Raw genomic sequence first — 27,362 nt, 5'->3', positions numbered from 1 at the left:
ACTAAGCAATGATATGACAGCTTTTTGGGGGTGGTGGGTGGGTGGGGCACTACCAAGGCACAGTTCCAAACCAAACAGAAATTCACATTCGGCTTTAGATCAAGCAGTAAAGGAAGAAGAGTAAGTCCAGACCTCATAGGGTGCCTCCTCAAAGAATGGGGTGCATCCTCAAGAGAATGAGGTGCCTCCTCAGAGAATGGGGTGCATCCTCAGAGAGTGGGGTGGATCCTCAAAGAACAGACTAGTACCCCTCAGCATTCAAGGCTGTGTTTCAGTGAGCCCCCAGGGACCCCAGATTGTGCAGATGTGAGCCCCACTAACTATCACAAAGGCCTTGTTACACAGAAGCCCCATCCCTGTGCCCACAGCTTCCCTGAGAAGTCAGCGGAGGTCCCCGTCAGCTTCAGTAATGCTCCAGTGGTCCTTCCCTGCCTCCCCCAGGCTACTCTGAGCCCACCCCCCCTCCTCTCCTCTTCCTGTGGTCCCAAACCTGCAAGCGAAGTCAGGGCCAATTGCTCACCCCAGGCTTCCCCCGACAGATGTTATGTGCATCCATCCCAAACCGAGGTATATGTTACAATCCCTAGCGTGGAAACAAGACAAGAAGGATGCGGGATTCCAGGCAGCTAGCCCAAGGTTGCTCGTCTTGAAGGATGGTTCTTGAACACCATCACCAGCAGATCAAGCCAGAAACTGATTCACCACACAGGACTCCCAGCTCCCTGGCCTTGACCTTGATTTATTGGATAGTTGTTTCCTCCCAGAGAGAGGTTCTGCGAGCCAATGCAGAAGGTGCAGGAATTCCAGTCACTGGAATAGCTGGCAATAATCAGAATAATATTTCAGATGGCGACTTCCAGGTTCACAGCCCACCATGTTAAGACCCTTCCTGTCCGACAGCAGACAGCAGAGGGCACTGGGTCCCAAAAGTTCAGCTTGGCAGGAAAGAGAAGGTCTCATCCCTTTCATAGGCAGTTGGTTTCCAGAGAGCGGCCTAGCGGGTGTTCCTTCATTCTTGAGGATGCAGTGCCCCCATGTGGCCATTGCCCAGCATAGCCACCAACAGGATATAATAGCTATTTCTTCCTCATCAAACTGTTGTGTGTCGAGCTTTGAGGACAATTTGTCCCTGGTGTGCTGACTGTGAGACCACAGCCCCCTAGCCAGTCTAAGCACACCCCTTCAGGCACTGCTGGGGGGGCTGTGAACCTTGCGTTCAGGGTGGCTGACTTTCAGGTCTGTTTTTGCCCTGGAGGGTGCCACCCTCACCCCTTCACATCCCCTATCTGCATCTTAGTGACAGGTGAGACCAAGGGAACTGCTGTGGGACCTCTAGATGCAGGAGATGGAAACGAGGGGCTTTTACACAGAGCAGCGGGGCTACAGGGATCCGTTAAAGCTATGTCCACTTTTATAAGTGCAAGTGGGCCAGAAGCATTAAAGAAGTTTCTCCCAATGCCACCCAGACCATATGCATGGATCCAGGAGGAATTGCATGTGGCGGCTGCTGACGCTTGCTGAGCTTGACACAGCTTAGGAAGGGTCCCCCCCCCCCATAATCTGAAATCCCTGAACATAGGTCGGTGGTTCAGTGGGTTATGACCTCACTTTACCTCCCCTTCCCGCACCTCACTCCCCTTCTCTGGCTATAAATAAAACCTGCCTGAGCCACAGAGCACAGAGCTCTGAACGACCCCTCCTTGTGTCTGTCTGGTTCTGTTCTGAAATGGCAAATAAAGTCAAGTACGATCCCGCAAAACTAGACTGTCATAATTTGTGTGGATTCTTAATTGTAAAAGGAAGGAATGTTCTGAAACGTTCTTTTTGAAGAGGATGACTCACCACTATCTGAAGTGAGAGAGAAGAGAACACACACACACAAAAAAAAAGAGCGATTTTCCCCAAACTCTTCTTTTCTTGGCCCAACTGTTGTTCCTGTAATCTCAAGGAGAAATTCTTCTGGGAATGAGTTGTGACTATGAACCTAGACAGTGTTGGTTCAATAATGACCAGTCTGCCATATAGATGTCATATATGTATGTGTGTGTTTGTAGACATATATATACATGGACCTGCACAATCTTGATCTTGCAGCTTCCAAATTTCAGAACTAAATAAGCTTCCTTTCTTTATAAAAGAGATTTGAGTATTTTGTTATAGCAACAGAAAATACGTTGTGGAGTATTATTTTAAGGTGTATTTTGTTTATGTTGCATTTGTTTAACTGTGAAGTTGTGTTACTGTGCCTGTCTAAAACGCCTGATGGTCTAATAAAGAACTGAACGGCCAATAGCAAGGCAGGAGACAGGAGAGGCGGGGCTGGCAGGCAGAGAGAATATATAGAGGAGAAAACTGGGAGGAGAGAGTGAGCTAGGAGCCAGAGAAGGAGGGGGACTCCAGGGGCCAGCCACCCAACTACATGGCACGTCACAGAGTAAGAGTAAGATTTACAGAAGTAAGAGAACAGGAAAAGCCCAGAGGGAAAAGAGAGCCGGGATAATTTAAGATAAGGAAAGCTGGCAAGAAAGAAACCATGCTAAAACCAGGCATTCATAAGTGATAATAAGCCTCCATGTGTGAATTTATTTGGGAGCTGGGTGGCAGCCCCCCCCCCCAAAGAAAAGAGCTAAAAAACAAACAACAACAAAAACACACTGAGACCTTTTCTAAAATCCACTCACCTTCCCTCCGGTCTTCTTCACTTCCAGTGTCCTGTTCCAGGAACTCTATTGGGTTTTGAAGACACAGATACCTCAGGCCAGTCCCTGTACTGACTGTATTCCCAGACCAGTGAAAACTGCATTGTGATGATCTGCCACATGGGGCCATCAACCCCTGTGTAAACTTGAACATGGGCTTGAGGGCTCCCCGGTGTCAGGGGCAGGGCCTGAGCCAAACTGAAGCGCACTGAGGTCTAAAACGCTGGCTGTGGCTTGAAATACACCTTGGTTATTTACTGCCACAGGCCAAAAAGAGAGTCTCAGGTATCAGGAGTCCTCAGATGACCTCACCCTTCCCTCTTGCTGGTGATGGAAGGGTGTGAGACACTGCTCATGTTCTTTCCTGACGGAACAGTGGTATTCTATTCCTCTTTCCCCAGATGGACTGCTTAGGCTTCTGTAAGAAAGTACCTCTGACTGGGTGGCTTAAACAAGACCTTCGTTTAAACAGTTCTGGAAACACAAGGCTAAGGTTACTGGCTGCTCCTGAGGTGCCTCCTTGGTTGCCGATGGTCTTTCCTATGATTGTGCATCCCTGGGCTCTCTCTTCTAAGAACACAAGGGTTTGGATTAGGGCCCACACTCATGGCCCCACTTAACCTCAGTTATCTCAAGCACATTTAAAGTCCCATCTCTCTACAGTCCCATTCTAAGTCACTGGGAGGTAGGACGTCAACACGTGGGGTTGGGGGAACAGGATTCAGTCATAGGAGAATCACGCAAATAGGTCTAGGATACAAGCAACTTTGTGATAGGGCGTTACTTCACCAACATGTTCAATCAACCCATCTAGACGGTGACCAATCATTGATCTCTTTATCTCCAGGCCAGGAGAACCCCGAAAGCATGGGAGGGCTTCCCTGTTTGCCTCAGCCAGCCCCCTGGGTATGGAGGGCTTATCACTGACGAGGGAAGTCCACACAGCCCTTGGTTGTGCCCCGCGGGTCTTTAACTGTCAATACCCCTCCACTTCTGATGTGGCCACTAGCTATTCCTCCGATACTAGCTTTTGTTCTCAACAGTCTGCAGCCGGTACATTCCACATCTGTGAACGATATTATAGCTGGAAACCACCAGATGGACTGTGGTGTGCAGAATGGTTATTAAGGAGAGTCCCCGGAACTGACATTGACGGACAAGAAAGGGAGGAGACGTGGGTCAAGAGAGCAGTCAAGTGACAATGCCAGCCCATCAATAACCTCAATAGCCAGAATGATCCCTCAGTGATGGCCTGTGTCGAGCAGAGCCAGCCTTTATAGACCCGTATCGATCAGTCACAGATGTAAGCTGCTCAGGAAGTAGACTGACCATGGGCCAGGCAGCTCTCTGTTGCTCAGCCAGCTCTAAAAGGAGCAGGAAGCAGGAGCCTGCAGACAGACAGCATGGCTGGCTGGTGGCCAGCAAGCAGAGTTTCACTGCAAGAGCCAGGGCAATACATCCACATGCTAGCTACAGTCCACACTAAGCCTCTCTGGTTCGCGTCTAAGTGTGGATTCTGGAAGTATCTCTGGCAAGATCCCTGTCGGTGTGCCTTCTTAGGAGGAACTTAAGGAGGCAGGGTATAGGTACATGGCTCAGGGGCAGAACACCTGCCTGGTCATGCAGGAATTCCTGCTTCAGATACAGGTCCTTACAAAAAGATGATAGAAAGGGGGTTCAATGTCAACATCTTTGGCCATGTTGCTGGACCCAGGGCTATAGCTGGTGTTCCACAGTACCCATCTATACTGTCCAGTCTGCCCTTGCCCTCAGCCATGTCTCAGCTATTCCCAGTGGCTTTCCTGAGAGGTGTGAGTCCCTCATCTTCTGGCTAGGGTAACTACCCTTGGCCATTACTGTCTACCCCGAACAAGAGACATCTCAGGGGTCACCTCTGTTCCACATTTCTCCTTCCCTTCCCCAGTATATGACAGCAGCTGGGCATCCCCTTCCTCTTTCTGGTTAGACACCACCTCCCCCATCAGGACCACAACTGCTTCTGGTCATCCTTAAGTGCCCAGATTGAAACTGAAGTTTCAGTGTGTGATTCAGCCAGCTTTTTGTCATCTTTTCAGACAGAAGGCTCCCTTGAGAACCAGATATTTTGATCTTGAGAGCTTGCACGTGGGGCTTTGGGAAGCATGTATTTTCCAAGAGGTTACTGGGAATTAGAGGTACCACTCGTTGGTTCTCAGACCCTTGGGTCCTCCTCTATGGAGACAGAATACTTTGTAGATTGATTGACCCTAAGTGTCTCCTGCATCCTGGAGAGTGGCATTCTGTTCTTGTATCTCTTGAGCTGGCCCTGTGCCTTTGACAGGCCACACTGACTTCCTGTGAGCCTCGATGGTTCACATGATGTAGTCCCCTGGTTACAGCCAGTTTTCATACCTTTATTCTGTAAGGAAGCTCTCCAGCCCTTTGACAATGATACATGATACGCTAAATAAACAAGCACTCTGGGGGCACTCTAGTGGCGCTTCTGAAGAGCTCTGTGGTCAGAACAGGCAGGGGTATCTGTCTGTTTCTATCAGAATGAGTCACTGGCCTTAATAGGGTGAAAGAGATCCGTTGAGATCAGTTTGTTGCAAGCTCAGACTTGTCTGTTATGGCAGATTGGGGATTTGTAGGGTAAACCAGGCTGATGTCAACTTTGGCAAATGAATGCCTGCACCATCAGACCCATTCAGTCTCCACTTCTCCCACCATTGAGCCAGCACTGGGGTGACCAACGTCATCTTATCTACTAGGTCACGAGGCACCTCTTCTGTGGTAGAGGATGGCCTCCAGCAAACATGAAACATGACAGCCATCATCCTCTGTCAATAGCCCACAGATGCTCCAACACCCCTCTGCATCAGACACCCTGTCCCAAATCTTCCAGGCCTTGTCCTTCCAAGTTCCTAACAGTAGGAAAGCTATTGGTCCTGCCTGCAGATCCATCTAGACTCTCACTTGGCCTGCTTTCCTTCACCTACAAAGTGAACTGACAGGTTCCCTGCCCTCTGTTCTGTCCTCTATGAGGCGTGTCCTGCACAGTTCTTCCAAGATTACCCTTGAGGGGGGCTATATGGAACTGTCATTATTTAGATCACGTATCCATATCACGCCCACTTGGACATAAACTAAGCTTGGCCATTTTCTTCTTGTCGTCTGGCCTTATTTGGAATCCGTTACATAGCATGGGTATGAAGATGGTAGGGTGGCATTGGTCCACGAAAGCCTGGGTCACCTGTTTGTGTGGTGGCTGTACCCTCTGGTCTTGCCTGTGTACAACTGTGAATATTCCTCCTCCATCTTCAGATGGATTCTTGCTGTCCCATGCCACTGAATCTTTTCTGTTCTGCATCAGAGAAATGATCTTGAAAAATAATGTTTCGTTATTATTATTGTTGATTTATTTTTGCTTTTAGTCAGGGTCTCGCACAGCCCAATTTGGCTTTGAATTCACTAAGTGTGATCTTGACCATCTGATCTTCCTGCCCCGTGTCCCAGGTGCTGGGATTACCCACAGGCATGCACCATACCGTTGATGTGGTGCTGGGGCTCAACTCAGGGCCTTGTGTATACCTGGTAAACATCCACTGAGCTACATTCTCAGCCCAATAGAGTTTTTTGTTTGTAATGAAAAGCCACTGACTGTCTATTCCCTTGTTTTTCTACTACTGAGTTAAGTAGTAGATGGAGTAGTAGTTAAGTAGTGGACTGATTCCACATCTCTACGATGTTGAATAGCGTTCCTCCAAAATTCATGTCAGAACAGAGTCTGTGAATATAGCTGTCTTAGTTAGCTTTTCTACGGCTGTGATAAAACACCATGACCAAAAGCAACTTAGAAAGGAGAGGGTTTATTTGGCTTACAGGTTATATAGCCCATCACTGAGGGAAGCTAGAGCAGGAACCTGGAGGCAGGAGCTGAAGCAGAGACCATTCAGGAGTGCTGCTTACTGGCTTGCTCCCCATGACTTGCTCATCTAGATTTCTTCTATATACCCCAAGACCACCTGCCCAGGGGTGGGACCACCAACAGCAGGTTAGGTTTTCCCATATCAATCAGCAGTTTGCTTACCCACAGGGCATTCTGATGTGGGCATTTTCTTAACTGAGTTTCCCTCTTCTCAGATGACTATAGCTTGTGTCATGTTTACAACACACACACACACACACACACACACACACACACACACACACACACACACACAACCATCACAGTGGGCTTATCTGAAAACACTATTTTTGCGGGTATAATCAAAGTCAAAGGGCGTGTTCTAGAAGGAGAAGGCCACATGCGCACATCAGGACAGAAGGACACACGCTCATGAACAGGAGGTCCGAGACCTTCATGGAAGAGCCGAGGGACATGAGGGACAGCTAGAAGATGCAAGGGAATTCTCCCCGAAGTCCACAGGATGCATGGCTCTGCTACCAACTTGATCTTCATCTTCTAACTTCTAGGATTCTGGAATGATGCATTTCTAGTGTTTTCAGCCAGAAGTCTGTGGCAGTTTTGTTAGGACCGCACCAGAAAGCTAATTTAATAGCCTGCACACATCTAGCCATTGACCTCGTTATCTTGGAGGGATTATTTATTAATGAACATTTACAACACTGTACGTTTCATCTACCCCAACAATCACATATTAGATACACAATTTCAGTTAATTAAAATGAACAGGCAAAGAATACAATGAGGTAAACATTGCAACATTTAAATTGGCCTTGTGGAAGAAACAACAAATGGGCAAATGTTGGTGCTAATGTCTCCCCCCCTCCCCATCTCAAACAAGAAACAAAAGCGAATCTGGTGAACACCCCACAGTATATGGATATATCACTACTGATCTCTAAAGCGGCAAAAATCTTGACATTCATTGATATGGGCTAAACTTGTTCAAACCTGCTCTAAATAAAAAAAAAAAAATTCCACACAATTCTTAATTGGTAACAATCATTTCACAAGTACAAAATCAGTTGCTAACATCTCGTAGTAGAAATGGATGAGTTGTGAATATGCAGCTTTCCAACCTATTAACTACTTTCTCCAAAGCTCAGTGGGAAATAGTGTGTCGGGGTACGAGATGTATGAGAGGTAAGGTGGTCCAGGGACAGCCTGTACACAGTAAAACACTACTAAAGTCAAAACAGTGCTGTAAACAACAGAGACCTCAACTCAACTTGACAAAAGCAAAGATTCAAGATACCTAGCTGCGAACGCCATATTCTCTTGACTCTGGGACCTGACAAAGACTGAACGAAATAGAATCCAAGAATATTAAAAAACCATTTCATCAAAACCTCTCCAAGAGGAAGGCCATGAGGACTGAAAGCCTTTGAAACTTCTCCCCTGGAGCTTTCCCACAGAAAACTAGCTTGCAGGCACAGAAAGGAATGAGTCAGTTTCAGACTACAGATTCCCTCAAACACCATAGAGCTGTAGATGTAACCAACCGTCTTATTAAATAAGAAACACAGAGCCGATTCAGAGAAGAAAGCCAAGAGGTCAGAACTAAGAGCCTTACCCTTCCTGCTTCAGGCAAGAGAGCTCTCTGAAAGGGCCTACTTCCTGTGTGTATGTCTTTATATAGTCTAGCTGTTCTGCCTTCTCATTGGTTGTAAACCCAAACACATGACTGCCTCATCACTGCCTATATGTACAGCCCTCCAGGTCCTCTATGGTATTGAGATTAAAGACGTGTGTCTCCAATGCTGGCTGTATCCTTGAACACACAGAGATCTACCTAGCTCTGTCTACCAAGTGCTAGGATTAAAGGCGTGTGCCACCACCGCCATGCTCTTGCTATGGCTCTAATAGCTCTGACCTCCAGGCAACTTTATTTATTAACATACAATTAAAATCACACTTCAGTACAAGTAAAATACCACCACATAGAGCATTCTGAGCTAAAAATGAATCAAGGTTGTTTCTTGTGGGGAATGAAAGGGCATTAACAGCTTTACCTGTAAATCACTCGGGTCCTGAACTAGCAGTTAAGAGACAGACAGACACCTGGGCACGGCAGTAGATCTTTCAGTGGACTCAAGCCCACGTCTTCTCAGCTAGAATTACAGGGTCAGTCCCAAGTCAGAGTGACTTTCCTGTTCTTATTTAAACCAAAGATGAAAGCTCACAGAATGAGCAATTCCCTACTTCTGGGTAGGTGTCTGCCTTTGCTGCAGGCGGCACAGACACCCTTCCCCCTTTTACATCAACCTGCCAATCATCCTCTCTCCTTTGCACCAGACTGTTTTCTCCCTACAGGCAGTCTACAAGGAAGAATAATCAACATTAATGGGGCTCTATGAGATTTTCCAACACAATATTCCCTATTAATACCCTTGAGCAAACAGGAGGGAAAAGAAACAAGGCATCTTAGTTTGGGTTTCTATTGCCGCGATGAAACAGTATGACCAAAAGCAAGCTGGGGAGGAAAGGGTGTATTTGGTTTACACTTCCACAGCCGGTTCATCAACAAAGGAAGTCAGGGCAGTTGCTCAGCCTTTCTTATATCACCCAGGACCAGAGCCCAGGGATGGCACCACCCACAATGGGCTGGGCCCTCCCCCATTGATCACTAATTAAGAAAATACTCTACAGCTGGATCTTACAGGAGCATTTTCTCAACGGAGCTTCCCTCCTTTCATATAACTCTAGCTCGTGTCCAGTTGACATAAGACTATCCAGCAGAGCATCCTGTACCATGCTTGGTGGATACTAGAGGCATTTAATACCACAAAGCTCTAAATCAATGAGTCAGTAGGTCCCTGGAGTAAAAAGGTCATTTTTAAGGTGGAGGACTCAAGTTACAGGTTCCATGTCTGACTCTGTCTGGTTGACCGTGGGGCCAAGTTTGGAAGAAGATGCCCTATTTTGATGAGGCTGTGTCAGTGAACTTGTGAGGGCAAGACTTACTCTTCGAGACACATGTGTTTTTATCCAGAAGGTAAAACAATCCGCGTTTCCTGACTTCCCCGAAAGAACCGTGGGTCTCTATAGGCAGAAGTTGGTATGCTCGGATCTCAGGTCTCTCACATCTGATGGGTTTTTTTTTTTTCTCAGTGTTTAGGAGTGCTTTCTTTTGCCATAGGAAGAGTAAAAGCGAGGAATCTGCAGAAGTCCAAACAGACTGAACCTCACCCAAGGAAAGTAAGGGCTCTCCCCATTATAGGAGACAAAGCAGCAACCTCCAATTGTGTATAACAGTCCCCCATAACACTCACGTCCAACCAGGAGAGAACTAAGTGGGTGAGGACGGAGATCTGGGAATAGTTAGGAAAACACCGTGATAGCTAGCTTTCCTGTAGCTTCAAACCCTAAGACCCTATTGTCTAAAGTCCCAAGGCTTTCCAAACAGTTCACAGTACTCAATCTTCGTCCAGCTTTAGTTCATATTCCAGTTGTGAGGGTGCATTATTTCCTTTCCCGCTGCTCTGATAAACACTATGACCAAGGCAACCGACAGAAGAAAGGGTTCCTTTGGGCTTATGGTTCCAGGGGGGGCGAGTCCATATGGTGAGGGAGTCATGGCAACAAGTGGCCAGAGCAGGAAGGGGAGTGCTCACATCTTCAGTTACAAATGAGCACATCAGAAGTGGGGCAAAGCTATACAGTCTCAAAGTCCACCCCCAGTGACATGCATCCTCCAGCAAGGCTCCGTACCATTGGCCAGATAGCGGCACCAAGTGCAGATCACGTGTTCAAATGCTAGTGTCTATGGGGGTGGGGGGTGGGGGTTGCGTTTCTCATTCAAACAAGCGCACAGAGAAAGTCATTACTGTTTGACTTTTCTTGGGAAAGCCACCCCGCACACCTGGAATGCAGCACATGGTCTACTAAAATCGTGCCTTCTTTTCCAAGTACTGCAATGGGGCCTGGCTGCCCTGCGACCGCAGTGTGTGTGCAGCTGGTCTGTCCATACGCTCTCCCCTAAAGAGGGCTCTGAAAATGACTCAGGTTACCACTTAGAGCGATTCACAGAATGCCAAGAGGAGCCAATGGAAAAGCATCCGGGTGGAAGGCAAGACTATCTCCACTAGGGAGGGAGCAATCTGATGGCTGAAGGAATTCCTTCCTCACCAGGGAGAATTAAAAACTACTGTAGTTTGCTTTGGCTTACAGCAGAGACAAGCAAAAGTCCTTTTGGGTTTTGTGGGATATGACAAGTTCCAAGTCCTTTAACTTTCCTTCACTTTCACAGGAACTCAGCATGAGCCCTGGCCTTGAAATCAGGATGAGCAGCTTTTGGCCAGATGAAGCTGGCCTCGTGATCAACCCCAGCTATCCAACTTCCAAATTACACTAGGCCTTTCATGTCATTTGCTCGTGAGCATAACCATCAGGAATCAGGGGTTTTTAGGCAAGAAGTGAGTGGGGAGAGCTGAGGACCACTGTGTGCTGTGCACTTGGCCTATCCGGAGCGGGCACTTTCTGTCCACAAATATTATGTCAGCAACTCAGAGAGAAACCATCAGGCTAAGTGTGTGCTTTGCTGCTGCAACCCGCTTTGAACAACCGAGAACAGAACTCTAAATTCCGAACTGGCTCAGGCCAAAGAGCTTGCTCAAGTTTGCCCCAGGGACAAGAACAAATCAGGAGACTTTTTAGACAGCTACACAGCTAACTCATGAGCTTTAGAGTTGTCTGCAGTTCTGACTATAATTCTGGAAACAGGGCTTTGCACGTCTAGTGGAGGGCTCTTCTGCTGCCTGATGCTGTTACACATCGTCATTGATAAAACTGAAGCCCACGTAACAGAACCCGAGTACCACCTCCACTCCCAGCCCGACTTTAGCGCTTCCCCACACAATCCTAGGCAATGGGCCTCTCCTTTGTAGAGAACCCGGAACAATAAGCTTTTCTCTCAATGGCATCCATCATTCACTCGTTTATAAATCAAGACCCAAGTACAATTCAGAGAGAACGTCTCCAGCTTGGTTGAGCGCCACCGTGGCACTCTAACTTCATTATTTTGTGCCATGGAACTATTGTGACAAGCAGGTTCCCCCGCAAAGCCTTCAGGGAGTCCTGGTCTGCTACTGTGCAGTGGGTGGAGGTGTGATGTGGAGGCTGGGGTGGGCGGGGCAATCAGACCACATTCCCTTTGGTATTGAAACCCCGAACACTTGGGTCTTTCTTCTTCTCATCACTGTGGCTGGGCTTTCCCACAAGAACACTGGGGGGTGAGAAGACTCTAGAGAGGCAGACAGACTCAGGACAAACAACACAATGGCTGAGGCCAAGAACTCGAGCAGTTACAACATGTGACAAGCCAGGGGCGAGAGCAGAGCCTTCCAAACACTCACTCAGCACAGACACTGGAGACGCCACCATCACACTGGCTGGACACTTCTGGAGGGAGACAGTAACAATACAACTTCCTATTTTTTTTTCCCAAATAAAGCAAGAGAATACGTCAAACTCTATTTTCACGAGTAAATTCTAGTAAAGGATTTCTGCCACCGGGGTTGCAGTTTTGTTTTATGTGGCTGAGCTGATGTCATAAATGCCAAAGAGAGTTGAATGGCTAATGCACGAAATTGCTCGCCCAAAGGGCTTTTAAAAAGCATCTTTCAAGATGACATTGAAGATTCACAGTAAATGAGATGGGTATTGTATTCTAAGTCCTATGGTGAAGCTGAGTTTCAGTGACTGGAAAGAACAATAAAATACATTATCATTGTGATCATAAGACCTTCCTAATAAAATGCTTGATGGGTTGATAAGCCGTCAACATTTTGTATCATCAAATGTACTTCTAAACTAAAACCCCACACCTTGAAGGAATAAAGGAGAACTCGTCCCTGGGGTTTGCTCAGCAGGGTCTTGTCTGTCAGGATTCTCACCTTATAGACTGAGCAGCTGATGTCTGGACAAGCTGTTCAGGACAGCAGCAATGTCTGGGTATTCCCATCCTTATTCCCAACATGCACTGGAGGTCAGGAATTACACCTACATTACCTGACAGAAAATTCCCAGTTGAATACACATAAAACTTTACTTAAAAAACAAGTTTGGCTGTGTGTTTGACATCCCAATGCACATACAGTTTTAACTCATTTTTGATTACTCTTTTGGAGTGTTTATAAATATATAGTCTCAAAATAACCGCTATTCTCAATCTTTTCTATGCGCAAGATACATATTGTATTTCCACGTTCATTTAATTACAACATGCAATTTACAACACCTGGAATTATAGCAGGACATGAAACACAAACATAGCTCTGTCCAGTAATTATGACTTCTTGGGTAAGGACTGGACAATGATTCAATTCATTAAGTTTTGCAAACAGGTTCACAGCAACACACAGAGCCCAAGTCCATTTTTTTTTTTTTTTTTTTTGGCTTGCTTGTATTCTAATAGATCTGTTTCCACTTGAAAACGTGGTTCTCACTTGCTGCCTAGCCACTGGCACACACGTTTTCCATCTATCATGTCAAGATACTGACTAGGAATGTAATCACGTTCGACACCTAAGTCACATGTCAACCATATGTGCGTCCCATGCTGGTGTGAGCTGGACTCTTGAAACATCTGGTTTGAAGAGATTTTCTCATGGGGTTCCCAACTGCCCCTTCCACTGGAACTTCGGGCTACTCTTGAACAGTGTCAGAGTCCAACAGCCATACTTCTAACGTGTGAGAAAATCGGTATTTGACCAATGTCCCATTTATCACCTTATGAACAACAAGCATTTTTACAAAGAGCAGTAAAGATGATGGGAATTTGTCCCTGCCTGGAACTCATAAAAACACAGGGGTTTCCAGCAACCTTACGGTAGAGGAAATTCAATTATCTCTCTCTGTGTTGTTAGCCAGCTCCTGGCGACTATTCATCTTACGTGTGATGATGACTAATATCCGTCGGATGGCAAGCAGACGCTCTTTCAAGGAGGCCATGCCGAGAATGGCCAGCTGGGCCTTGCGCTCCAAAGGCAACACCGCCAGAATCCACCAGGACCAGGCAGGGCCACTGGAATTACTCTGTGAAAGACATGAGGGGATGAACAAAATTAATGCCTATCCCACAGGTGTTCCCTAATTCAGTATTTTTGTTTAACCAGAAAATCCGGGCAAGAATGGCACCTTGTGTTGTAGGGATAGGTCACAATTCATCAGGTCATTAAAATGCAGAGTTCCAAAGGTACAAGGAAAGGATACAAAAGAAAGGACTTGCTGAGAGAAACGTGTTCCACAGAGAAACTCCATGAACGATCTGTCTGTGTTCTCCCAAGTGTCCAGATAACAACGTACACCCATCAGAAAGAAAGATCACAAATGTTACCTCTAGGTACCAACGCTGTATGGGATTGCTTTTTAAGCTGTAAGTGGGCTAGCTATGGCACAATGTTATAAAGGTCAAAAGTGTTTGGGTAAGTTTGAGTGCCATGGGAAAGCTGACCTTAAAGCCAATGTGGTAAAGCGTGTGTAACACACATACACACACATCACTACATGTGGTAACTATCGTGAATTTATACATACGAATAATATATTTAAGTTTTGTTTAGGTACATGTGTATATGACATTAGTCTTTATTGCATGTAATCAAATGAGCATTCGGGACTGAACTCTAAGTAAACACGGATGCTCAGTCGGTTTCTGGTCTTCCCGGTACTGGAATGAAGACATCTGAGCCTACGCCTCTCTGCTGACAAGGTTTGGATTCTCCCCTATTCCCTGTAAAGAAGTACCACCCCAGAGCTAGGGACAATGGACCCCAGTGGCTTTAGCTTTCGAGTTGAGTAATTTCACTGGAGCATTAGGAAGAACTCATTAACCAAAGCTCAAAGGGGCATCTCAAGCCACTGCCAAGAAGATCCTGGCCTGCCCTTCAGAGGTAACCTCTAACCCAGATGCTGGGGAAACACCACGGGACTCAAACTCTCCCCTTCCCGTATCCCACGAGATGGGGGAAAAATCGACAACATGCTCAGTGAGAAGCTCCTCACATAAAGAATCCTCCCTTAACTAAAATCCTCGTCACTGGCAGGACAATGGTCTTCAAAAATCTCACTGCCTAATGCCTAAGGCCTGTGACTATGCCACTGTAAGTGGAAATGGGGACCTTGGGAGATGTGATCAAGTCATTACAATGGGAAGATTATCCTAGGGCACTGACGTAGCCACAGGGATCCTTCCAGGGCTGTGGTCTCGGGGGAGATGGGACACAGGAGAAAGAAAGGGCTAGAACTGGAGCGGGGCTGGCTTTGCAATGCCGAGGAAGGCCAGCGGCTTCAGGGGCCGACAAAGCCGGGAACAGTCTCTCGTACAACCACCAGAGGGCGATGTGCACTGTCATCGCTATGTCAAGCCTGGTCCACACCTGCAGGGCTTCTGACCCACACAAATGAAAGATAACACACTGGTATTGCTGCAGCCACCACGGTAGTGACAACGTATCACAGCAGTGGTGGGGGCACGTCCACCCATCAACTAGAGATTAATCTGAATTGATTAGTCTAACTGCTTTTCTGGGAGTGGTAAGTGATTTGGAGGTGATTTCAGAATCTAAAGCAGCGCCTCCTAAGCTTTACCCACTCATGACATTTTAAACTAAGAATTTTTTACAACTCTAGGCACAGAGGTACCCTGCATCTACTAATACAGATTGAGCATTTACTACTAATAAATACATTTATTCTTAAACAATTCTTTTATATACACATAATTGTACCATTTATTAAAGGGTAAAGTACATTCCACACTAATTAGATATATGTGACTGCTTATTTTTTCACATAAAATATAAATCTCGGCTGAAAATAAAATACTATAAGACACAGAGCATCGCCGATGTTTTTTCAGAACCAAATGATACTCTGAATTTAAAATAACTATCAATGTCGAGAATGCCAACTTCATATAAATACAGTGTGCTTAGGGTCATTTCAGCAAATGCTGGAATACTGTTTTAATCCCAAGCCAACATTTTATTATTTATTTATTTATTTATTTATTTATTTATTTATTTATTTATTTATTCAATGAAAATCAAGCTAGCAACTGTGCTAGTTAGCTTCACCTGTTGCCCTGACCCCAGCCTGGCATCATCTCAGGGAATCTCAATTGAGGGATTACCTACATCAGCAGAGTGGCCTGTAGCCACAAGACAGTCTATGAAGCACTGTCTTTGGTTGTTAATTGATGTAGTTGGGCCCAGCCCACTGTGAGCAGCACCGTCCCTAAGCAGGTGGCCTAGATTCTGTAAGAAATCAGCTGCGCATGAGCAGCTGAGCAAGCCAGTGAGCAAGCCAGTGAGCAAGCCAGTGAGCAAGCCAGTGAGCAAGCCAGTGAGCAGTATGCCTCCATGGTTCTCCTTCAGTCTCTGCTTGACTTCTTGCCTTGGCTTCCCTCAGTGACGGACTGTCTGTCACCTGGAAGTGTAAGCCAAACAAACCCTTTCCTCCAAAGTTTCCTTCAGTCAGAGCACCTCCTACAGCAACTGAAAAGAAACTGGAAGGGCGACCCAGACAACTTTTCAAATCAAGCATTCTGATCCAAAGACACACGGATGTGACAGAGACCAAGAACAATGGTAGGAGGGCACCGAGTCTTTGTTTTCTGCAAATTAAGCCATGATGTTGCTGTAAAGCAGAAAATCATACGTATGGGGGGGGGGGGAAACCACTGCAACATACAACATACACACGTCTCGACTCTTGGGTCAACAAGATTCAGGCAGCATCCACTGGCACTGTGCAGCGTGGCAGCATGGGCAGGCAGTGCAGAGTAACACACCGTGTGCTCAGAAACAAGGCTGCAGCGAAGACCCTGGCCCAGCACAAGCAAATGCTGCCCCCAACACCTCACATTCACCATGCACTCGATTTTGAATTCATGTTTGATCATGGTGCACTCAGAAACCTTTACCGCTGGCAAATTTTTCCTAACCCTCACATTTAGTTAGGTGAGCCCCGGAAGGAGCTGCATCCACTGTTTAGGAAACTTGTATTGAAAGCACTCTTCTGAGCCTGAGGAACAGCACTGAGGTAGAGGGTAAGACAAAGACACACACACACACACACACACACACACACACACACACACACGGGAGCCAGAAGATGGAAATGGATGGGGTAAGACAAAACGTCTTTCACTTTATACTAAACATGTTGATAGCTGGTCCTCCCCGCTACATGCACGATGTCTGCCATCCAGATATGTACGTATGTGTAGCTGGAAGGAACTACATACTTGGTAACAATTCCACACCGGAGCAGCTCTGCCATTAAATGGCGAGGCATTGGTGCTTAGACAGACTCCCCGAACTGTCCCATTTGTTTCCTGAAGGGCCAGCAGCAACAGGAACTACTGGGCAGCTAACAAAGAACTAGGGCTTCCAAGGTCATGATGACTGTGGGGCTCTCTCTTAAGGCAGTCAACATCTTGCTTGGTATGGGCAAGGCGGATGTGCAAAACACGGTGTGTTCGAGCCAATGGAATGATTTTTGTTTGAGGCGATCTTCATGCATGGCTAGAAAACATTAACTCATCCACTCTGCTACACGAGGCACGGGCTGCCGTATTAAGTTTTCTTTGAGCAGCTGATGCACGAGCTGGCTCGTCTCGATCACGGTGGAGTCCGGACTGTGCTGCTGGATTTTCCGTCAGAATGACGGGCCTCGTCACATTGCTGCTGGACACAGCGGCATTGCAAGAGGAAGGAGGAAAGCCTACCTGCGGCTCAGGCTCCCTGTCTGGCATCGACCCAAAATGGCTGAGGATTTGTTTTTTCATGTGATCCTGGAGAGAGGCGAACCAGGAAACAGACTGCTGGTACACCGACTCGTGCAGGGCGGCAAGTTCTTCATACTCCGGACCTTCCACCTGGCCAGAGAAGAGAGGTGGACATTTTAGTCATCCACACAGACACCAGGTCTCCGCACATCGGCGACCTCTGACAGCTGAGTGGGTTTGTGACATTTACTCCTTCACTAACTCCACAAAACGACATGTTTACTATAGACATGTTGTGCTTTTTAATATACCTGAGACCCACCAACTGCACCGTGATTTTTCTCTGAGGACTCTAATGGGAGCACATACTCAACATTATAAATAATTAAGTTATGTAGCCATATACATAAGATGCATGTGTATATCCTGACATTTGAACATCCTGACATTTTATTTTTAAAATGCCAGTGATATAAATATGTATGCAGAGGAACCAGCAGGATGGCTCAGTGAGTAAAAATGTGCAACACCAAGCCGGACCACCTCAGTTTGCTCCTCAGAACCCTCAGGGTAGAAAGTGCAGACCCCTGCAAGTTGTCCTCTGACCTCCACATGCACACTGTGCTGTGTGGTATGTGTGTGTGTGCCTGCACACACACAAAATAACAAATAAATACACATAAACAAGAGACTTTTGTGTTAGGTATTGTTGTCTCTGGATAGTTTCCCAGGAGCGGAACAAGGAGTCAGAGTCTGGTATCTTACAAATGCTTTTCCTGATACCGAGTCACACTCCAGGTGCTGTGCTGGGGCAGCACTGGGACCACCACATCAGCAACCACTCAGCCACGCTGCCATGTGCCACGCCTGGCTTCTGGGACTCCGTACTGTCCAGCCAATCATTGAGCACCCTCTCTGCCCCGCATAGGATGGCCTGGCAGAGCAGGAGGAATATAGGACCAGCGCTTGGGCGTATCTTAGCGTCCTCGCTGGCTCTCATGTGTGCATGGCAGCCAGGATCACAGCCTTGGAAAGCGGGATAAACCATCCATGTCTTTTCTGGATAGAAAACTCTAGCAGCTACGAAGCCCACAGAAATTGTAACCAACCAAAAGAACCCTCAGAGGTTGGACTTAACACAGATCAACATTCTTATGCAATAGGGATTTTCTTTAAAATGACTTCATAAACTGCATTTAGAGCTGATTTTAAAGTAAATCTGCATACCATTAATAATAAGGCATCATCTACAGCAATACTAATAATGCTTCATAAATCTGTTGTCCATCCCGTAGAACAAGCCTGAGAACTTTCACATTGGACCAGTCTTTGCAGCCAGCCCCATGGTCCAGAGGCCTTGGAGTTGGGCTGCCTGAGGTCCCTTTGATCTTTGAGGCTCTCATGGCCATTAGCCACAGACGTGGCAGTTAGGAGACCGACAGAACCCACTTAAATGGACATGTCTATGTCTCCAGTGTCACTTCTAGTGTGATGTGAGAGGGCACATACTTTTATATCCACATTTTAGATTTCCACCAAAAATTTAAGAGAGATACAATAATTCAAAGTATTTCCTCCTACTAAGTATGATTAATTTTGTTATAACATAACTTAGATACAAAAAGCGCCCTCGCCACAGACCTTGTTAGGCTCAAGGAATTTTGTGAACTGTATAAGGCAGTGTGACTAGCAGGCCACCACCCTAAACCAGATAGAGAACACTGCTACCACCCAGAAAGACTCTCCAACCCCTATTCCAGTCAGGTACAAAGTACCTGTAATTCTGACCTCTGTCTCCAGGCCATGTTTGTCCTGTTCCCGGAAGTGTACAAGAGACAACGCTTTTGCGTGCTGTCTGTGCATAGTGAATATCCTCACGTGTTTGGCTCCCTCTCTTGGCCCATCTGTAGATTCGCATGCTCTCAGAGCACCAGTTCATTATGTTTTGTTGCTGATAAGTCTCCACTGTATAATGAACTGGAACAGCTTATCCATCTGCCCAAGGGTCGTCTAGACCATTTCCACTTTTAGCTACTGATGAGACAGTGTGAAGATCTCTGCATATCTTTATGAATACCTGTTCAAAATACTTTGCTTATTTGTCAAAATATGCGTACTGATATTTCTGTGAGATTAAAAATGATTCTCAAAGGCTGAGAGATTTTTATGCTGGTTTTGGAAGGCACTTTTAAGCACTGTTTTATTTTATACCTCATTCTGAATCATACAAGGAATCACTGTTTGTGACTCAAGTGCTGGCCATCTCCGTATTTTTAGTATTTTTTCCCCAATTCTGTATTTTATATGTATAGGTGTTTTGCCTACATGCATGTCTGTGCATTTCTGGGGAGGCTAGAAGAGGTCATCCAATTTCTTAGAATCTGAGATACAGGAGGTTATGAACCACCATGTTTGTGCTGGGAATCGAACTTGGGTCCTCAGGAAGAGAAGCCAGCACTCTTTACCACTGAGCTATCGCTCCAGCAACTCCCACCGCGTCTTAATAACTAGCATTGTATTGAAAGCCAGGCTAGCACAGTCATTTACATGTGGCCTACTGCTGCTTTTAACCCTAAGAATAGAAACTAGTAGTTTGCAACGGAGACCACATGACTCGCAGGGTCTAAAGCATAACCACCAATTTGTGTCTATGGGGAACTGAGCCAGGATATCTCCCATAGATACCCAAGTCCGTATAAAACGATGTATTATTTGCATAAAGCCCCCCCCCCATTCATCCGCCTCATATTTTGAGTCATCTATAGATCACTTGACCTAATAGAAACAGTTGTTACATTCTATTGTTTTGTTTTTGAGAGACTGTCAAGCTATGTTGCCCAGGCTGGCCTCACACGTGGGCCCAATCACTCTTTCTTCCTCAGCCTAGAGAATCTAGGACTACAGATGAATGCTACATGCAGCTATACCCTGTTGTTTAGGGAATACTGACAAGGCAAACATGCCTATACGTTTTCTTTAGAGGCATAATTTATTTTTTTTTAATACTTTCAATGCACCATCAACTGACTCTGTGAAGAAACCAGAGACAGAATGTCAACTGACATTGCTCTGGCCTTTATAGGAAAAGTGTGCCAGTCCCAGGCTAGAATATCAACCATGGGAACAGAAGCCCATGTTCCCTAAGGGCAGCAAGAGCATTTTATTTTAGGAGATTTCTCTACCAGCTCTAACTCAAGTAAAAATGCATGTAGACTAAACAACACGTATGTAGAGCATGTAGAGTGCTGGATTAAGAAAGTAAATAACACGGTAAGCACAACGGAGAAGAAAACAAGATGAGTGATGCTGATGAGACAGACCCCAGTAAAACGAGCCTCACCTTCTCATCTTCCAGGTACTCGATGTCTGCCGTGTTATAGCCGTCTCTGTGGCGGTGGTTCAGGACTTTGAAGCGGCTAATGCCGACTGCATCCACAACGGAGCTTCCATCGGGAAAGGTTCTGACATCCTTTATCTCCAGCATGCAGCCGTACTCTGAAATCCTGAAAGGATGAGGTGGGGAAAGAGGCAATCGTGTCTAAAATTCAGATGCCTTCGCTTCCCCCAAAGTCCGCCTTCTAAAAGGGATGCAAAGCCAGACTGAACAAAGGGTGTCTCTCCATCGGGCCAGCAAGATTACCATCCCGTGGATAATGCGTCCTTCTGTTGAGTACCACCTATACATACTGGAGATGGTGGCTGGGTTGGCAGAGGCCTCAGGCCTCAGCGTCAAAGGAGGTAGAGCTCTAGAGGGACCCGAGGAATGGGAAGAGACCAACTCTTAAACGTGGGGCTGTAGCCCCTGGGCCAGGCCATGTTGGGGGTCCAGTAAGCACAAGACTTGGTGTTGCTCAGACACTCTGCTCCCGGCCCACAGAGCATCCCCCCACTTACATTGCATCGTCCGGATCAAAATCCTAAGGCAGGCAATCTACAGTCACTGCCTATGTCTCTCTGCCTCCCCTTTACACTCCGCTATTCCACATATGATCCCAACAGAAGCCACAGATACCCTCCAGGTGGCCATAATCAGTGGGCACATCCTGCCACTGAACTAACACCTCCTACCCTCTGTGACCTCTCTGGTCCACCACACTGCTTTCCCCTGCCTCCTTCTTACATGCTGGGACACCTAGGATGGATGGTATCCTGAGCTGCATCTATTCTCACTGCAACACTTTCCCTAGAGCCCTTCCCATGTTCATTACTAAAACTCTCATCAGCGTTCCGGGGATACTCATGGTGGTACATACAGCGGTATATGATATGTACCTGCTCAAGCCTCCCAGAACATGGAGGCTTATTTAAGATTCCAGTAAGATTTAAAGTCAAGCTCTGAATCCTAAGATGCCTGTTTCCTAAGTTCTTACAGTGAACAACTGCACTATGTACCTCCCAAACTAAAGACGAATATGGACTCTAAAGTCACAAACCACTTCCACGTCTAATACAATCTTTCCCTTCCTGGTTATCCAACAGAATCATCTCATTCCCGCCTGTGGCGTGCACACAGAAGCACCCTGAAGATGCACTGTTTTCCTAACTACTGGTAAACAACTTCCAAACGCCAGCTCTCCATGTCTGCCTCAACCGTAGAGCCCATCCCATCCAGGAGCATCTTATCTCCTTTGTGAACAAGAACCTGTTGAGTGTGGCCAACTCCTCTTGCCTGCAGCTCCCAGAAGATGCAGTCTCATGCTGTTCCACGAAGGGCCATCAATGTGTTTTTAAAAACTAGCCGGATTCCAATGCACTACTGTTTCTCTGGCTTCCCTTCATGCCCTTTGCTAGAAGGACTTGTGTGCCCTCTGCTCTCTGACGTGTTTGAGAAGCATGGTTGATCATTCGTCTGGTTCATTCTTCTCCTTGCTCTCTTGGTATAATTGCAGGAGCTTTCATTGACTTCTGATGAGCTCAAATGGAACATATACTAATTTCCTAAGCCCTCACGTACTACTCAGCATCTTATATTAAAAAATCTTTGCCTGCTCCTAACTGTGAAAATACTTTCTAATATTTTCTATCAATTATTTTTACATTTTCTGATTTACAGTTTTCACAACAGGAAATCTGTTAAAAACATATACGTAATAATATAAAGAGTGGAAGGGATTCTTGCTGTCCTATTTAGACTGCCCACTGCCCGCTTCTTCGATCAGCAGCTTTTACTGGTGGTCTCTCTCTTTCATGCAATTATATGTGAATTTGGAGTTCATATTTGAGCAGATCTGTACTGATCTCCATGTTCTGTTTCTCTGCTGACTATGGCTTATGACGCTGCTATTAGGAGATTGTCCCTCCTTCTGATCATTTGATTTATTCAAAACTACCTGGTCTTGGTCTCTTTCCCTATCACATTGATTCTAAAATGGGCAAACAAAATCCTTTTGGGATATGAATGGAATGAATTAGTTGGATAGAAATGGCATGGAATCTTATCATCCATTAACAGAGGCCTTTCAGTTATAGCGTATGGATGTGAATCAACGAAGTTTTAGGGTTTTCTCACACATGTGTATTCTCTTAAAAAATGATTTATCCCTGGATATTCCAGGTAAAATATGTTGAGTGGCCCCTAAAATACATCCTCTTCTTCTTCCAGGGCACATGGACAGACTACACATCCCATCCTTCTTCACAGCAGATGACAGCATACTGGAGGTGGCTTTTTCCCCTCCAGAATCCTCTAGGAGTACATGTATCACCCGCTGGTATTTGGGTATGACATCGTCATCTCCGTGACTACGCAGCAGCAGTAAAGTCTCTCTTAGGACAGGAAGGGGCTCTCCAAAGAAGCCCCAGTGGCCTGCTGCCTCGCGGCATCCTCTCCAGATGACTGACGTGAAGCAACAAGAAGTGAAGGAAGTCACGTGGCACAGTTTGCAGAAAACTGAACATTTTAGAGTTGTGGAGAGGGAGAAAAGCTTCGCTGGTAACAGAACCATTTTCCTAAACCAGAAAGGCCTAGCCAGAGCCGTCTGTGTGTAGATGGGCAAGAGGAGAATTGCAAGCAGAGGGCGGCGTGGAGGATGGAAGCAGCATGCGCTTCCAAGAATTCGGACAGCAACATGGAGGTGGGATAGCCAATGCAACAGCTGAGCAGAAGGAGCAAAGATGAGGAAGGATGGGGTGGGATTTTGGCTGGCCTTGAGCTAATGCTTTTTGAGAAGAAATGGCAACTACTAAAGATTCCCAAGCACCATCCTTAGCTGTTCTTCTAGAAAAAGAGGAAGCTTGACCTTCATTAGGACCCTCGAGACACGGTTTCTTACCCTGCGTTCTCGGCAGATAGACACATGCCAAATCGCTTGGTGCCAGTTTCCATGCATCTTCTTATCATGAGCCGATAGCGGGGCTCAAAGACATGGAGAGGGCAGGGGACCGTCGGGAAGGCCATGGCACACACGAAGATGGGCACGTCTCTGGTCAGGCTGCAGAGGAAGGGAAAATGTGGACTTAGACGCGGAAGCTGTTCAGAAGAGACGCGAGCCGTTGCTCCGACAGCCAGAGAGGCCAACGAAACCAAATCTGAGCCTGACTCAGGGCTGAGTGTGCAAGGACAGCCAAGGATCCTGGCACGAGGAAGGTCTCCACTCAGCCAGTTTGTAGCCACGTCTGTCAAATTTCATTTGATGAGAGAGAGCATCCTGAGTTATATTACGGTACTTGTAAAAGTTACAGCTTTGAATTACACTTAAAAATACTGCACAAAGCAAAAAAGGACACAGTAGACCAAGGCATCAAGTTTTAAATAAAAAGTGGAGGATGGACCAGGTCTCTATGGAAACACACACTGTAACCAGCTGGAGACACGAGATCTCCACGAGTCCCACACAATCCTGCCTCCTGTTCTGATTTTTGTCTTTCCAAGTAGAGAGTTCCTCAGTTACAGAAAACAAGTCCATGATTTTCAAAAAACATACTTTGAAAAATATTCCTTATAATTACTTACAATTATATGTCCACAAATATTTTACAACTTTTTTTTCTATTTAAGGACCAAAAAATTCTGTTATGAAAAAACAAAATCTAAGATAAGGCTCGTGTCAAGGAAGATTTCCCTCATTATTCTGCACCAAGGACCAACTTCAAGTGGCATCATCACTTACTGTGATAGTTCTGACATTTCTTCATCATAAATCCTCTTCCTATCAGACAGCTCCTCTGGTAAGTATCGGAATATCAATTCTTCAGCCAGAACAGTTACATTAAAATTTCGGGTTGCCAACAACTATAACAAAAAAGGTATGTTAAGTGACAGCAGAGAATAATTAATCCTGAAGGGCAGTGCTTAGCAGTGAGTCTGGCCTGCGGGGTTTGTTCTATATATGAGAGAAAGGGGTTGGCTGGTATTTGCTGTTTGGGTGACTAGTGCTTCCTAGCAATACAATAAAAACTGGAAGCCGGGTGGTGGTGGCGCACGCCTTTAATCCCAGCACTCGGGAGGCAGAGGCAGGCGGATCTCTGTGAGTTTGAGGCCAGCCTGGGCTACAGAGTGAGTTCCAGGAGAGGAGCAAAGCTACACAAGGAAACCCTGTCTCGAAAAAAACAAAACAAAAAAAAACAAAAACAAAAACAACAAAAACTGGATATTTGAAGTCTTTGTCCTTAAAGGGCTTATATTTAGCAAACTTCCAGGACGTTTCTTTTTTCTCCTTTGAAAAAAAACTTCATTGACTTTTTTGGTTAGCACACAGAGCGATGGGTATTACTGTGCCATTTTCATCCACATACATGATGTGCAAGATTTTGCTTCTTCACCCAGCCCTCATGAGACCGTAGGAAAAGCGCAAGCAAAAGGCTTGTGTTACAAACGGTCACAGAGGCAAGCTTTTGCTTTCATGAGCATAGGGAGCCATCTTCAGGTCCCTGGATCCCGGGAACATGGGTGCATTAGTGAGCAGGGGAGGTGTGCCTGTCAGCAAGAGATGGTAAGAGCATGGGAGAAGGCCACAGAGGCACTCCCTAATGAACTGCTGCACACAGAATGCGTTTAAGGCATAGCGCAACACTGATAATCGTCCTGCGACCCCTGAAAAATTGAGAAATTTGCAGTGCGAATGCAACTGAATAATGTAAGCGCATCATGCAGCATAATAAGGCAAGTATGTACGAATGTTTTAGAAAGGTTTTAATGACGAGGACATATTTCAACATGTTTTGGCAATGAATTTAAAAGTTATAATTGCAGCTGGGTGGTGGTGGCACACTCCTTTAATCCCAGCACTCCGGAGGCAGAGCCTGGCGGATCTCTGTGAGTTCGAGGCCAGCCTGGTCTACAGAGCGAGATCCAGGACAGGCACCAAAACTACACAGAGAAACCCTGTCTTGAAAAACCAAAAAATAAAATAAATAAATAAAATAAAATAAAAATAAAAAAGTTATAATTGCTTTAAATTTTATCTTATTTTAATACCCTCTCCTGTAATGTCAGATTTTTGTTTTGTTTTGTTTACATAAACTGACTCAAGAGTTTCTACTTGGGTTAAATATCAACAAATAGGTTTCCTATATACCTAAATTTTACCAGATTTGGTTTCAGACCAAAGACAGCAACAACTGATGATTGGAAAGGGCATAAAAGGGACTGGACAGCACTATGGAACAATCTGGACACACACTAAGTGTGCCATAATGTATCAAACCGTTGGGAGTGAACACACACTCCAAACACAGATTCTGCTAGCTTTTTTCAATCTAACCCAATGGTTTAGATCTGAAAACAACTTTAATACTCGGCTACTTCTGCATCTAATGCTCCCTTGTATGTTTTGGTTGATGAAAGAGGTGGGAAATGAATCACCTTAGATTAAAAAAAAAAATCTGATTTTAACAAGTAGATGGTGGAAGAAAAGCACACAATGTCTACCGAAGTACAAGAAGAGGGGCCTTTTCATTTCACAAGCCACTTGCCTCAGAAAGCTTGTCCTTGCACAGTGGACAGTGTGGAGCATGGTCAAGGCAGCGCTCAAGGCATTTCAGGCAAAATGTATGTCCGCAGGGTGTAGTGACAGGCTCAAAGAGCAACCTAGAAAGAAGATCATGGTTTTCACCAAGATACATCCAGAACAGACTCTCAGATAAGCTGCTTGTTTAAACGGATGCCCCATTCAGAGTCCACATAACCGTGGAAGTTGTTCATAGCCACTCCTCCTTTACAATTTCATTAAAGTTTTAGAAAACTAATTATTATTGATCTGTATTGTGCTGACTAATGTTATGTTCATTTGACACAGGCTAGAGTCATCTGAGACGAGGGAACCCCAATCAAGAAAATGCCTTCATAAGATTGGGCTGTAAGCAAGCCTGTAGAGCATTTTCTTAGTGATTGATGTATGGGAGGGACCAGCCCATTGTGGGTGGGACCACCCCTAGGCTGATGGTCCTGGGTTCTATAAAAAAAAAAAAAATCAGGCTGAGCAAGCCCTGGGGAGCAAGCCAGTAAGCAGCACCTCTCTGCTGTGGGATATTCTGTATGTTAAATGTGTTGCTCTGATTGGTTAATAAATAAAACACTGATTGGCCAGTAGCCAGGCAGGAAGTATAGGCGGGACAAGGAGAGAAGAGAATTCTGGGAAGTGGAAGGCTGAGGCAGAGAGATGCTACCAGCCACCGCCATGACAAGTGAGATGTAAGGTACCAGTAAGCCACGAGCCACGTGGCAAATTATAGATTAATAGAAATGGGTTAATTTAAGATATAAGAACAGCTAGCTAGAAAGAAGCCTGCCATGGCCATACAGTTTATAAGTAATGTAAGTCTTTGTGTGTTTACTTGATTGAGTCTGAGCAGCTGTGGGACTGGCAGGTGAGAGAGATTTGTCCTGACCGTGGGCCAGGCAGGAAAACTCTAGCTACACCCCTCCATGGCCTCTGCATCAGCTCCCACCTCCAGGTTCCTGCCCTGTTTTAGTTCCTGTCCTGACTTCCTTCAGTGACTATGGATGTAGAAGTGTAAGCCAAATAAACCCTTTCCTCCCCAAATT

At 45.8% G+C, this 27,362-nt stretch overlaps 1 protein-coding gene across 1 annotated transcript in view; it reads right to left on the bottom strand.

Moving 5' to 3' along the window:
• Window positions 1-7,267: 7,267 nt before the first annotated feature.
• Lonrf2 (LON peptidase N-terminal domain and ring finger 2) overlaps window positions 7,268-27,362 on the bottom strand; it is a 37,676-nt gene continuing 17,581 nt past the window's right edge. The window contains exons 7-12 of the mRNA XM_059282280.1: window positions 26,291-26,405; window positions 24,487-24,608; window positions 23,650-23,808; window positions 20,718-20,880; window positions 17,378-17,527; window positions 7,268-13,680 (exon numbers count right to left, since the gene is read on the bottom strand). Of these exons, the coding sequence (XP_059138263.1) occupies window positions 13,486-13,680; window positions 17,378-17,527; window positions 20,718-20,880; window positions 23,650-23,808; window positions 24,487-24,608; window positions 26,291-26,405 (904 nt within the window). The 3' untranslated portion in view covers window positions 7,268-13,485. The remainder of the gene's footprint in view (window positions 13,681-17,377; window positions 17,528-20,717; window positions 20,881-23,649; window positions 23,809-24,486; window positions 24,609-26,290; window positions 26,406-27,362) is intronic.

The sequence above is a fragment of the Peromyscus eremicus genome, chromosome 16_21 (assembly GCF_949786415.1).
Source record: "Peromyscus eremicus chromosome 16_21, PerEre_H2_v1, whole genome shotgun sequence".
In the NCBI taxonomy this organism is placed as follows: domain Eukaryota; kingdom Metazoa; phylum Chordata; class Mammalia; order Rodentia; family Cricetidae; genus Peromyscus; species Peromyscus eremicus.
This window is presented reverse-complemented; position numbering and strand designations above follow the sequence as displayed.